Genomic DNA, 12,780 nt, shown 5'->3' on the forward strand with positions numbered 1-12,780 from the left:
GAGCTCAACAAACCAAATTAACTATTTTAAAATGGCAATAAAGAATTGAAAGTGATATTGACATTGAACACACTTGCTGCTACACAATACAAGCTATTGTTGTAAGAGTGACATGTGAGGAAAGGTGAGCAGGAAAGGTGAATATGTAGGCAGTTAAAAATGAGAATATAACAAATATGTAAATAAAGGAGCGGGATGGGCTTTATGTGGTTATGAGCAATGACAGCAAAAATCTGAAGAGCAGTTCAACAATTTGTGAAATGCACTTCTTTAGCTTTTGTGCTAAGTTAGATGAGAAGATAAATACTACTGTCATAGCCATCTGCTAATGAAGCTACAACTAGTTAGCTTAGCTTAGCATTAAGACAGGAAACGGGGAACCAGCTAGCCTTGCTCTGTGAAAAGATAAAAAAAAACACCTACCAGCTCACTTATTAACATGTTATAAAAGTAAAAACTACAAGTTGCGGTTTTATGGGGGTTGTTGTTGTTTTCTCACTTCCTTGCAGCCAGGCTGAGATGTTTCCCCTTGTTTCCAGTCCTCCAGATATGTGAGTGGTATAAACATTCTCATTTAACTCTTTGCAAAAATGTGAAAACCAGCATTTCCCAAATTAAAATAAAACACTGGAACCATTCCCCTGAGTAACTGGTTGGAAATGCAGTTACTCAGTTGAATAATGTGTGCAGGATATCATTTTAGTGGAACAGGGCCAAGAAATTAGTAAAACAAGCATAGTGACCTGCAGTCTGCAGGGGTTTCCGCCAGCAGCAGCAGGTATTTATTCTGCGGGAGGATGAGAGCAAAGCAGCAATCCCTGCATCCACCAGAGGGTAACTTTGGCAGGTCAAGGATCTCCTTGCCTTCCACAATAGCCTCACAATTGCTCTGCAACAGCACCAGCTGGTCAGGGGGAGACGATGCATCATGGCACACTAAGAGCGTGCCCTCAGCTGTTAGGAGCAGAAACCTCTTCTTCCACTGTTTGAAAATAAATCCACCTGGATAAGAGAAGCAGGTTGGGGAAAAAAAAAATAAAATTTTGTTGGAAAAATGATGCCGTGAGAAACATTTCTAATCACAACCAAATACCAAAGGCTTATTTACAATATTATGCATGGTCACAGTGATCATGATTGCAGTGGGAGCAGTGTGGAGCTGGATTAAAGCGAAAACACTCATTCTATCATCCCCACAGATTAGAGGCAGTCAGACGGTTGGAGGATCAGGGGGGCTGTGGATGTTGGGCTCAACCAATCAGACTATGTTTACCAGTGTCCACATCTGGTTCTACTCATCCTATATACATACAATAAAAAACACATGGACACACTTTTTATTAAAGCACGTAACAGGATTACACTGACGAGCAATGGTTGAAAAAGACCGAACACCAAAAATTTAGTTGTCTTTTTTGTGAGTGTATTTTCAGCTATAGCTTGATTGTTTTTAATCAGGGTTTGCCACACAGCTGTGGCTATTAAGTAAAAAATGTTTATTTATTTACAGAAAATATCATTCCGTTTTTTTTAGAGGAGAAAATCCAGTCCAGAGAGCATTGCTGACTATTAACAACATCATGACATGTTGTCATTTTGGGGCAAAGCTCATGAGTTTGGGCAAACACTGAGACACAAACTACATTCATCATCCTGCTGAACAACATCATCACACCTCCGTGATGCAGATTCTAATTTAAATTCTACAAATAAAAACAAAACAATATAAACATGATCACCATTTATAAAGTTAGCAGACAGCAAATTTGGAAATTACCATAAAATCTACTGAGAGCTGCACAGCTATCCTATAGCTAGATATAAGAGAGGTAATCATCTTTGATCAGGGAAGAAGAGGATCAGCTCACCATACATCCTGAGCATCCCATGGTGGATCCCGGAGACGCTCATGTTAACAGCCGACGTGTCACAGTCGCACAGGCTCGGAGAGAAATGTTAGAGGACAGGATGGGTGAAAAGCACATGAAGCTCAATGTGAGTTTTAATGCTCAGCTTTAATCCGCATTCAGCCGGGATGTTCCACAGGGCCACAGTTCAACAGCTTGCTATGAAAATGGGTTGTGACGAGATGTTACGCACAAACTGCTGTCGTGCATGCAGAGATACTATTTTAAATGACTTATCAGCATGATTCAACTATTTGTTTTTGTTTGTTTTTTACATATTTCTCTTTAATAACAGTTCACTTTTACATACACACAATTAAATGTATCAGTTTCACTAAATCTGTTTGGCTCATTCCCTCCCATTCAAATACAAATTCACATCTACTTCACTTAGTAAATGTAATCAATCCATCAGCATGAACGATACATCAACAGCAGCCTGCAACTCAGTCGTCACAATAAATGTCGGCATTGTACGTTTCTGCAAACCACGTAAATGTTGCAATTTTCCATTTCAGTCTCAATTTTATGCTGTGACAAAGCAGGTCTGGTTACGTTTGGGCACAAAAAACACCTGGTTTGGGTTAGTAAAGCATCATTTTGGCTTAAAATACCAGATTTTGTCGCTACAAATACGCCTGGAAGCTTGAGCATCACACTGACCCCAGCAGCCACGAAAAGACCATAAGGCGATGTTGAGTAATGTCCTGTGCAATTTTATATTTTGTCATGTTTAATCCTGCACATTTAATGGCTGATAGTTACACAAACATTTATTGTTATATACTTAACTTGAAGAGAAAAAAAATAAACTGTACAAATTGTTAAATCCTCTAAAATCAAATACCTTCTGATCACCACTTATCACAGTAGGTCGTATACGTACATTATACACACAGCATGAGTACAAGATCAAATCAACGTCATTACAATGAAGCTTATTCTTACACAGAATTTATTCACCGTCACAGACTTTAAGCTGTCTTGAAAAACAATAAATAAAATAATTTAAATTCAAACATATAAGCTACAGTATGTGGAGCAAACTAAACAGAAAAAAACACTCAAAGACACATAGATATGCTGAAAAAAAGTGACACAATAATCACAAAGGAAATATATAATGAATTAGAAGAAAACTACTGATTACACATAAAGACATAAAGCTAGCTTCCCAGAACCTATGTTCCTTGATGCTACTGCTAAGGCACTTTATCACATTCTCACATAAACAGTGGTTTTATGCTCTCCTCTTCTAGTTAAAACCAATTTATCGGTATGATTAAATAAATGACAACGCTTAAAACTTGCATATAAAAAGTCTTTCTTTACTGGCAGTTTCTTGTTAGCCACTTCGAGGACGCTGCAGTTTCTTGCCATCTGCTAAAGATGGGGTTTGTGTAATGAAAACTGCTCTGCTTGGAAGTTACCAATGTTTCATGTGATGTTCGTGCTCTTAACCGTTTTTATTCTGCATTATTTTATTCAAATCATTCTGCATTTTTCATGACAAAATCAATTTGTGGTGTGCTTTGTCAGGAATGATGACCACAAGTCGTTCAATAGTTGTCACTTTCATTCTGTGTGTGTGTAAAAGTACTTGTTGGCTAGGAAAGTTGATCCTCATATTGCTTTCTAAAACAGTCTCCAGCAGGGAAGAAGTCCCAGCAACGCTCCTGATACATCTTCCACACGTATGACTCCTAAAACAGAGGAAGTATGAACAAGCTTTCAGAAGAGCACCCAGCACGAGACAAGAAACTGAACACAGCAGACTCTGTGCTATCGGTCAGTGTGAATCCTGACGATAAAACAAAACAATAGTGAATCAACTGTAATGAAACAGTTCAGACTGACCTGCCCAGTGTGCTCTGTCTCATCTTTGTTGATCAGGTACATTAAGAAGAACCTGAAAAGGAGTCATGTGTTAATATTTTCTCATTTGTGTACACACACAAACACACACCATAATACAGAGGAGGTACACTCACATGTAATTGGCCAGGTTGTGTTCATCTAAAGTGTGGGTCTCAAAGCCATGTGGGGTTGTATCAAAGTAGTCACTTCCGATGCCGCATATGAAGCATTTTGTCTGCATAAAAAAAGCAGTGATGAAGATTAAAGCCATGTTGTGTGTACGTGAGGTACTAGTATCAGCCTTCTTTAAAGTATTATACTGTACCTCCATGTCTTCCTTGACCTGCTCTTGTTGGTCTCTGAGTTCTCCAAAGGCGTCAATGATCAGACCTACAGTAAGAGTATCATTAGAGATGTTTATTAAAATCTGTCAAACAATCAGTATCTTAAAATTTTCACTATATCAACATTTTCAAGTAAAAAAGTGAAAATTTTAAAGTGTCCAGCGTTCCAGGCCGGCATCGTGATTACCCTGAATAATGGCCAGCAGGATGACAATGACGAAGAAGAAGAAGGTTATATCAAAGACCACTCGATAGAGCTCGTATTCATCTCCTGCAGGATCCTCGATCTCATCTCCAATGCCTCCACCAGCTCGCACACCCACGTACATGTGGAACAGGTAACACTGTGAGGTACAGAAAACACACATCATTTGGAAAGTGATGCGGGCGACAGCGTATCGCAGTGCACATTCTCAGACACCAGAGACTCACAGTCATCATGTCGTCACATTTCATATCCGGTTCATCTTCATCTTCACTCTTGTTGTAAAACTTGCGGAAGAAATTGAAGGCAACTACGGTGTAAAGGTACACCACCACAGCCAGCAGGCCCACCGTCATCATGAGCTAGCAGAGAAAGGAAGGTCGCAGGGTTACTACAGTCAAACTGAGGCAAAACGAACACTGTGAGTTTTTCTCTGCACTTGCCTGTTTGCCGTTGTGTGTGACGGAGGACAGGATGGTGCGCAGAGTCTTGACCCCCATGGCAATATCCAGCAAGTGGCAGGCGAAGAAGAAGTTGTTGTAATGCCCAAGCAAAGACATTATCGTGTACCAGCAGAGATATAAGAAAGTCTGAAAAGATAACAAGGAAGGTTAATTCAGTTCTTAAAAGCAAGTCATGTTCACATACTATAGTATAGTATAGTACAGTACAGGGTAATATTATAGTAAAGTATGGTACAGCATAGTACAATATAGTGGAGTATAGTGGAGTACACTGTGCAATATACAAGTAAATATGAGTTTCCTTACACCGTCCGTGAACACAACACCAAATTTCCAGATCTGGTACTTGATGTCAATGGAGGTCAGCCTTAAAAGAAATGACATTGGTTGATATCCATTTTAAATGAACTGTATCTAATCTCTGTTGGTGAACTATGCACGTACCATGCGAACACAGAGTTGTCTGGTTCCTCCTGTTTCTTCTCATGTTGCTGACTCACATCCAGGGAAGCTAGATCGACACCCAGGAGCTCAGCGATTCTTTCTCTGCCGTAGATGTCTCCATACTTATCCAGAACCTGGACACAGACATTACATCACACACTGACCTGCCCTGCGGAGCCCATTTTAAAACGACCTAAAGTCAACTCACCTTCCGTTTGACAAATTTGTCCCAATAGTTGTTTGGGAAGGAGCTGTGAAAAAAAGTGAGATTAGTTAAATCAAGAAAGAAAAGCTGTAGGTGTTTGAAATAGATTTCTCGTGTGCCTACTTATGCTTGACATTATCAAAAAGTCTGTGAGGAGGCAAACGATTTCTTTCTTCACATACGGTGTATTCAGGACCAGTCGGTCCCACTGGCCCTTAATATCATCATCCTCAGGCTGCTCAGTGATGTAGAGGCCATCAAACTCCAGCTTTCTTGCAAGTTCTTTCTCCCTCTTAAAGATCACCAGCGGAATCTGACGAAAACAAGTGCAAATGCTGTTTAACTGAGACAGAATCACTTAAAACTTCAAAAACTTTTTGAATATTATGAGACAAAAGTGTCAAATTTTACATGCTAAGTCAACAGCTTTTTACTGTGTGCATGTCATACCTTGAGACAGTTGTAGCCGATAATACAGATGAATGAGATGACTGTGTGCAGGGCAGCAAGGAAGGCCAGTGTGGGCTGCATGTAGCCGGTGCTCTCTTCTAAATAGAAATAAATTGGGACGTCTTCCTCGTCCTCATCTCCTCCTTCACTCATTCCAGACCCTTCGACCTCTTCCCCTGAGCCTTCAAACAACCCAGAGCCTTCAAATAACCCGCTTCCCTCTGACAGTCCGGACCCCTCCATCTCGTCACCCTCAGGCGGGGTGTCGGACACCTAAACAGAGCAGATAAATGTGGAGACATCTTGGTTTAGTAGAGCTAAACCACACAGATAGTCTATCAATCAGACATAATTAAGAACAAAACTCAAATAGAGAGTGTATTATTGAGTTCTCATTAAGAACATAATCATTCAACTACAAAATGATATTTTCACCTTGTAGAACAGCAGGATGAAGTTTAGGGCAAACGCGAGGAACAGAGCCAAGAAACGCAGGTTGTAGAAGTTTCTGGAGAGGTAGTTCTACCAAAGAGAGATGAATATTTTTTCAGCTGATCAGTGAATTGGTGAATTAGTGAAGAGTGACAAATCCGTTCTGAAACAAATACTAGCAAATGTGTCACCATAAATTTATTTCTTTGGGTTTCCAGCTCAGTCCAGATTTGAAAACCTCCTTCCGTTTTCGGCTTCTCTTTTTTTATCGCAGATTTCTTTGGTGCTTGGGGCTCCTCTTCCTCCTTCCTCTGGGATTCCTTCTCTGCTTTTTCTCCGGTTTCAACACTGACAACCAAACACAGCAGGATTATTGTTCTATATCTGCATTTCATTAACATTAAAATCAAACCATGATGCGCTGCGGCTGTCACTGCTGCAGCGGTGGAACAGTTTGAGAGGCACAGCTCCACACTGTATGATAATACCACAAATGTACAGCACATTATGTACTGGCAGTAATGTTGCTGGATGGAAACGATCCAAAGCATGTTCCAACGCTATGAATTCAGAGCATCAAATCATCCCAAACTATTTGAGTAAACATTCCCATCAACTGTATATAGTCTTGGCTACAAGGTCTTGTCTGTTATTGAGAACCATGACAGAAAGAAGTTATGTTGAGAGCAATTTGACATCAACTAGAGCCACTTACTCAGCCTTTTCAGGCTCAGGAGGAGGTTCCTCTACAGGAACAGGTTCAGGCGGTTTCTGGCTAGCATCCGCCTCTTCTGGTGGCTGTAAGAAAACAAAAACAAGGCACACAGTAGCCACCAACATTTTAGCCTATTTTCTTCCTTTTTTTAACAAACAAACAATGCAAGACTTGAGACTTTGGAGATGTCTGTCAATTAACAAATTGACAAAAAACTCACCATTTTCCTCTTTGTTATGGGAGTTCCTTCAGGAGTTGGAGGTTCAACAGGTGACTCTACACCCATGTCTCCAAGTCCACCTGGAGCATCAATGCCTGGTATCCTCCCTCCCTCTTTTTCCTGGGTATCCTCCTCTTCCTCCTCTCCACTACCAGTCTCCCCAGTGTCCGTGACACCTCCTGTGTCTTGCTCCTCCCCTGCCCTCGGCTCCCCTGGTCCATCTCCGTGCACATCATCCTGCGTGGGATCTGGCATGCTCGCTAGAATCTCGGTCACGGTGATGTTTTTAGCTCCTTCCACTAAGCCCCCTCCAAACAGCGTTTGCCAGATGATCATGAAGATGCCTTTGCACACATTGTAAATGAAGTGCAGTATACTCATCAGGATGGTCCAGAAAAAAGTGGACAAAGCCACTACAATCTCTTTGATGGTCATCTTTCTCACTCTGCGGTATTGTCTGCGAAGGTTACGGAAGGTAAAAATGCTGAAGAAGCTTATCATGCTGTTAATGAAGTCTGCAAAGGCAGAGCTTGATTCAGGTTGCCCTTCCTCTCCGTTGCTGTCCTCATCACCTCCTCCACTTGCACCTGTTCCTCCCTCACCTCCACCTTCATCTCCTTCATCGTCTTTTTCGCCCTTCCCCTCCTCCTCCTGCTCTGAAATTTGGGAGGCTATATTCATCTCAAAGATGGTGTCCTCACAGAAGTTGACAAACATCTCCATCTTCTCTGATTCGCCACCCTCATTGACAACATCAAAGATAAACTGGCGCTTGGACTCTCTGACCTGGGGCATCTCCCACTGTCTGCGGTTTACTTCACTGATTTCAAAGTAGATACGCTCAATTTTTCTGCTGGCGCCCATTATTTCAATGCGGCCCAGGAAGGGGCGGAAGTAGTTCAGCACACTGTCTGCTTGTTCGAGGAAGTTCTGTAGCCTGGTGTCATGGGGGACGTGCTCAGACAGGTTGGTGAGCAGCACTGCGATGTTGAACCCGATGTCCTTGGCAGGTTCCTGGAAACGACTGGCAAACTCCTCATAATGGATCATGTCGTTCTCGTCTGCTTCGGAGCAGGACAAAAGAAACTGGATCTCAGAAGGGGAGTACTGTTTCTGACTGTCCATGGCCTTCTGGAAGTCCTTCTTGGAGATCAGCCCTCGAGGGTCTGTGACGTAATCCCGGAAAGCGTCTGAAGCCACGATGTCTTTCAGTTTGAGGAACATGTCAAAGAACTTCAGGATCATCTCCACGTTGCTGGACGACTCTACCAACATATCTACCATCTGGCGGGCTATTGTACCGTTTACCACGTTTCCTGAATAAGACAAGTAAAATTCAAACAGGGGTTTGACAAAGCCAAGACAGGAGGAGATGAAAACTGTTGAAAACTGAACAGACAAAAACTCCTTTACCCTCTAAAAGGGAGAGCAACATAACAACCATGTCTTTCTGTAGGTCAAGAAGCTCCTTCAGCAGACCGATCTGACTGGAGTCCTGTGACCGTGAAAAGATGGACAAGATCTTACAGTAATAACAACAGATCTTACACCATTTGAAAGTATTAGGGGTTTACACGGATACATAGAAATGCAATAGTCACTGGTGAAATGAAAAACACAAGTCAAAGGTGTCAACAGTTATCACACAAAATTATTTGAACGTATAGTAACCCAAATCCTTGTTATGATATGAGGTGTACAATCAAAATACTGTGTGTTGCATACAGTCACATCCACATCAAAGAAGGTGCTGCAGAAAGAAGTTAAATAACCAAAACCTCATGCTGACAGAGTCTGTAAAAATGGTTTAGGAAAACTTCAATGTCAAACATCTCCTCCAGCTTTACATAAATTCTGGTTTCAATTCAATAGTTAATTAACAAAATTACTATGACCATAATATTTCTATAACTTTGTATATGAAACAGAAGTTAACATGTCAGCTATTCTTATCTGAATAGTGATTAAATGGTTGGGACAGTGAGCATTAGATTTAATAGCTGAAGCCTCTGACACAGAGTGGGCATCTTGGCTCGTAACAACCCATTAATAAAGGTTCCACCTGCAACACTGTTGTGTCCGCCTGTGCAACGAAAACGTCAACAGGGTTTTTATTGTAAACGAACCCTTCATCGGCTGCTAATTCATTATTCAATTCATTATTCTTTCATCCGGAAAAACAGGAACTCAGCAGACCAGAATACGTTTCACTGCCACTGGCCTGAGCTTATTCTCTTATATGGTTTGTGTTTGGACATACGTAGCCTCACAATACTACAATACAGGAATACTTTTGTTATATACAAATGTTATATTAATGTTAAAACAGTGTTATGACCAAAGCTATACAAAAGCCACAAAGCAAAACAACACAAATGAAACGCAGGTTAAATATTAGTCAAGGAGAAATGGCAACAGAATCGTAAGCCCTGTTAAATGTGCGCACACATAGTGGATGTCACATTAAAATGTGTATTGGAACACCAAATAATCTCATATTAAAGTGTGTATCCCAACAGTGGAGGTTAAAAGTCGGCCCCTCTCAAAGGAAGTTTTGTAGTCACCTGCTTTTTTGTTAATTGATTCAGCAAAAGCGATGTTTGTTGGTAATTATAGTATTGTGGGTTTTAAAGTTCCTGCTGGTCTACATAGTGTCTGTAATTATTTAATAAGGCTAAACTTTGTGGTTAGGAGAATTTTGCTGTGTGGAAATTCACATATTATTTCTGTAGCCTTATGTGGTTCAGAATGAATGAAGCAGGCGTGCCTCAAGATTTTATTCAAGTGTTTAGAAAGAGATGCCTGATAATAACCTGATAGTAATGGACTTTGCAACCTTCTGCTCATTCAAGTATTGATCTGTTTGTGTGTTTTCGAAATAATGACTTGTCCTTTTTGATTTGAACCATACAGTAATTTCGTGTGCTTTGGGATTTACTGACAGTTATGTGTAACTGAGGAGTTGGGAGAGCTTTAGGTCTCACAGAGTACACTCTGTTCTTATTTCTGTCTGACTTATGAGCCACAAGCTGATGTTAACCTGCTTCTTATACTCTATAAATAGCCATCCCAAATGAAATTAAAAATCACAATGAATTCTTGCAAAAAGGTAGAATAAGTAACTGGTGGAAAGTCTTTCTGTTATTGCATTATTACATTTTTACTGAATGCGAAAAAAATAAAATTATGTACACCAGTTAGCTTTTCAATGTTGATCTGATGTAGCTAAAGTAAGCCTTTCAACAAGATCATGAATATTAGGCATTTTTGAAGTGTGTATTTGATCAAATGACATGAAAAAGCTTTCTACTAGCTGACATGACACAGCATGTGGTTTTTGTGACTTCACAATGAACTCAACCAGGTGTTGAAGTATCTGCCTTTTAAAACTCACCTTCTATTTTGTGCTCTGTTTTGTTTGGATATTGAGCTCAGCTTTAAAAAAAATGACTGATGACTCTCACTGAATCCTATTTAGTATAAAAGGGTTAAATTTACTAAATTAAAACAAATCAATCAAAGACATAAAGTGAAATACAATAAACACTGGTTTGTGTATTTCCATTTTATGGACGTATTTAATGTGGCATCATGAAATGACAACTGACAACATATATTTAAAGGACAATTATTTAGCTTTGTGTCTTTAATGACTGAATAAATGGATCTTCATTTGATGGAAAAAAGCTCCCTTACAATTCATAAAAACAAATGACAGTGGTTTGCTGGTTGGAGATGCCCTCTGCTGGACACCACTGCAACGGAACACTTTGTTTTCCACATTGTAGTTTAAGTTCAATGTGGAAAAGTCATGTCACAATGAAAAACTACTCATTCAGTTGTTAAAGACAAAACAGTAAAGCTAACTGTCCTTTTATGTTGTTTTTGTTTAATTATAACACATTAATGCATACATGAAAGGAAATACAAATAACAATGTGTACTGTATTTCACTTTATTTCTATGTTTGATTTGTTTTCATTTGGGCGTTTTCGACCTTCTATAATATACGAAGCCCTAATGAAGACATTTCAAGTCAAAGTATTGTTATTCTTTAAAAGCAGGTGGGTATAAAACAACCTGATAAGGAAAACCAACATTGAATAAATTACAAGCTAGTAAACACAATATCACATCAATAGATAAATAAAATGAATACATACTTTACCCTGCATTGACCATGTGGAAGACAGTTTAAATAATAAATCAATTATTCAGTTGTTAAACAATTAAAAGCATTATCACAATGTCAAATGTTATTATGTACGACAAATATTTTCTTTCCTTTGACAGTAAAACAATGTTTGAGTTCTAGTATAGATTTTCACACTCCATAATACATCACCTTTTACATACGGTGCTATGGTTAGAGTTTAGTTGTTTGGTATTATACATTTAAAATATGTCCTACTCACTGGTTTACCATAGCTCTTCAAATATGATGACTGCTAAACAAAACAACTGATACTTGTGAGAATATCAGGCCAGGAAGGGCAGCGCATGGGAAAGTCATTTTGTGTTAGGTGCATCATGTGTTAAGAGTATTTTGAGTTGGGAACTTGTGGATGAAGTATGACTCGGCTCTGAGTGTATTAAAGGGTTAAGCATGCAAAGCATTGTGCTAATAATAAAGGTGCGCCATTAGCCTCAGTCATCCATAGAGGATGAGTGCATTGTCCAGAGCACAAGTCATGTGATTTCCCTCAAAGTATTTTGACCTTTCATTTGTACCAATAAAGTTGCATCATATAGCCTGAAATCAATATGATTCCACACTTCTGGTCAGGTTAGTTTGCCTTTTAATGGTTATGCTACCTGTATATTACATTTTAACAATTAAATATATATTTGTTTACAGCCTTTGAAATGCAAAGCAGAATTAATGTGAAGAACCACACTGAAACCAGCCCATACTGGAGGTACAAATAAATGGCTGAAATACTTATGGAAATCCAAAGTGACTTTGTTCTCTAGATGTAATCTTCAGGCGCACTATATGTAGTGTTTACTGGCCACCTATTAAACAAACATTTGCAAGCATGTTTACTATTAGGCTTGTGACAACATAGTTCTTTTCATGCACATGTAAAGAGCCGTTACATGGTTTATACTGTCATATATATGTACATGATGAGAAACTGAATGGACACTGAACATCCACAAATAGATACTCCTGAAGGCTTATAGGGTGTCAAGTGAACTTTCACTAATATAATATACAACGAAACTCAGAGGGAGCCAAAATGAAGTAGAAAATGATCATCAATGCACAGTAGGGGGCAATACTTGGGGCTAAAGAGCACCGTGCCTTTCACGGTTGCCATCGATTTCTGTCAGCATCACTGAAAATAAAATATGTTACGATATAGTAGTGTAACAGATTTAGTCAATATTGATCAATATTGACTAAATCTGTCACGAGTCATCATTGATCAAGTGTAGAATTGATGTCAGTGAGCTGTTGCAGAAAGGCAACAAAGAGTTTGTGTTTCCTTTATTGGCAAATACATGTTTTTCATTTGGGAAGTATAATTACT

The 12,780-nt window shown here is 39.4% G+C and overlaps 1 protein-coding gene across 1 annotated transcript in view; it reads right to left on the reverse strand.

The window, feature by feature from the left end:
- Window positions 1-2,269: 2,269 nt before the first annotated feature.
- The window catches only part of LOC121617272 (ryanodine receptor 1-like), a 46,746-nt gene continuing 36,235 nt past the window's right edge, over window positions 2,270-12,780 (reverse strand). The window contains exons 92-108 of the mRNA XM_041952402.1: window positions 8,657-8,738; window positions 7,244-8,559; window positions 7,024-7,106; window positions 6,500-6,656; window positions 6,312-6,398; window positions 5,877-6,149; window positions 5,609-5,739; window positions 5,430-5,472; window positions 5,222-5,355; window positions 5,084-5,144; window positions 4,757-4,903; window positions 4,541-4,675; window positions 4,296-4,452; window positions 4,090-4,154; window positions 3,899-3,999; window positions 3,765-3,816; window positions 2,270-3,610 (exon numbers count right to left, since the gene is read on the reverse strand). Coding sequence (XP_041808336.1) covers window positions 3,515-3,610; window positions 3,765-3,816; window positions 3,899-3,999; window positions 4,090-4,154; window positions 4,296-4,452; window positions 4,541-4,675; window positions 4,757-4,903; window positions 5,084-5,144; window positions 5,222-5,355; window positions 5,430-5,472; window positions 5,609-5,739; window positions 5,877-6,149; window positions 6,312-6,398; window positions 6,500-6,656; window positions 7,024-7,106; window positions 7,244-8,559; window positions 8,657-8,738 — 3,120 coding nt within the window. The 3' untranslated portion in view covers window positions 2,270-3,514. The remainder of the gene's footprint in view (window positions 3,611-3,764; window positions 3,817-3,898; window positions 4,000-4,089; window positions 4,155-4,295; window positions 4,453-4,540; window positions 4,676-4,756; window positions 4,904-5,083; window positions 5,145-5,221; window positions 5,356-5,429; window positions 5,473-5,608; window positions 5,740-5,876; window positions 6,150-6,311; window positions 6,399-6,499; window positions 6,657-7,023; window positions 7,107-7,243; window positions 8,560-8,656; window positions 8,739-12,780) is intronic.

The sequence above is a fragment of the Chelmon rostratus genome, chromosome 14 (genome assembly GCF_017976325.1).
Source record: "Chelmon rostratus isolate fCheRos1 chromosome 14, fCheRos1.pri, whole genome shotgun sequence".
NCBI lineage: Eukaryota > Metazoa > Chordata > Actinopteri > Chaetodontiformes > Chaetodontidae > Chelmon > Chelmon rostratus.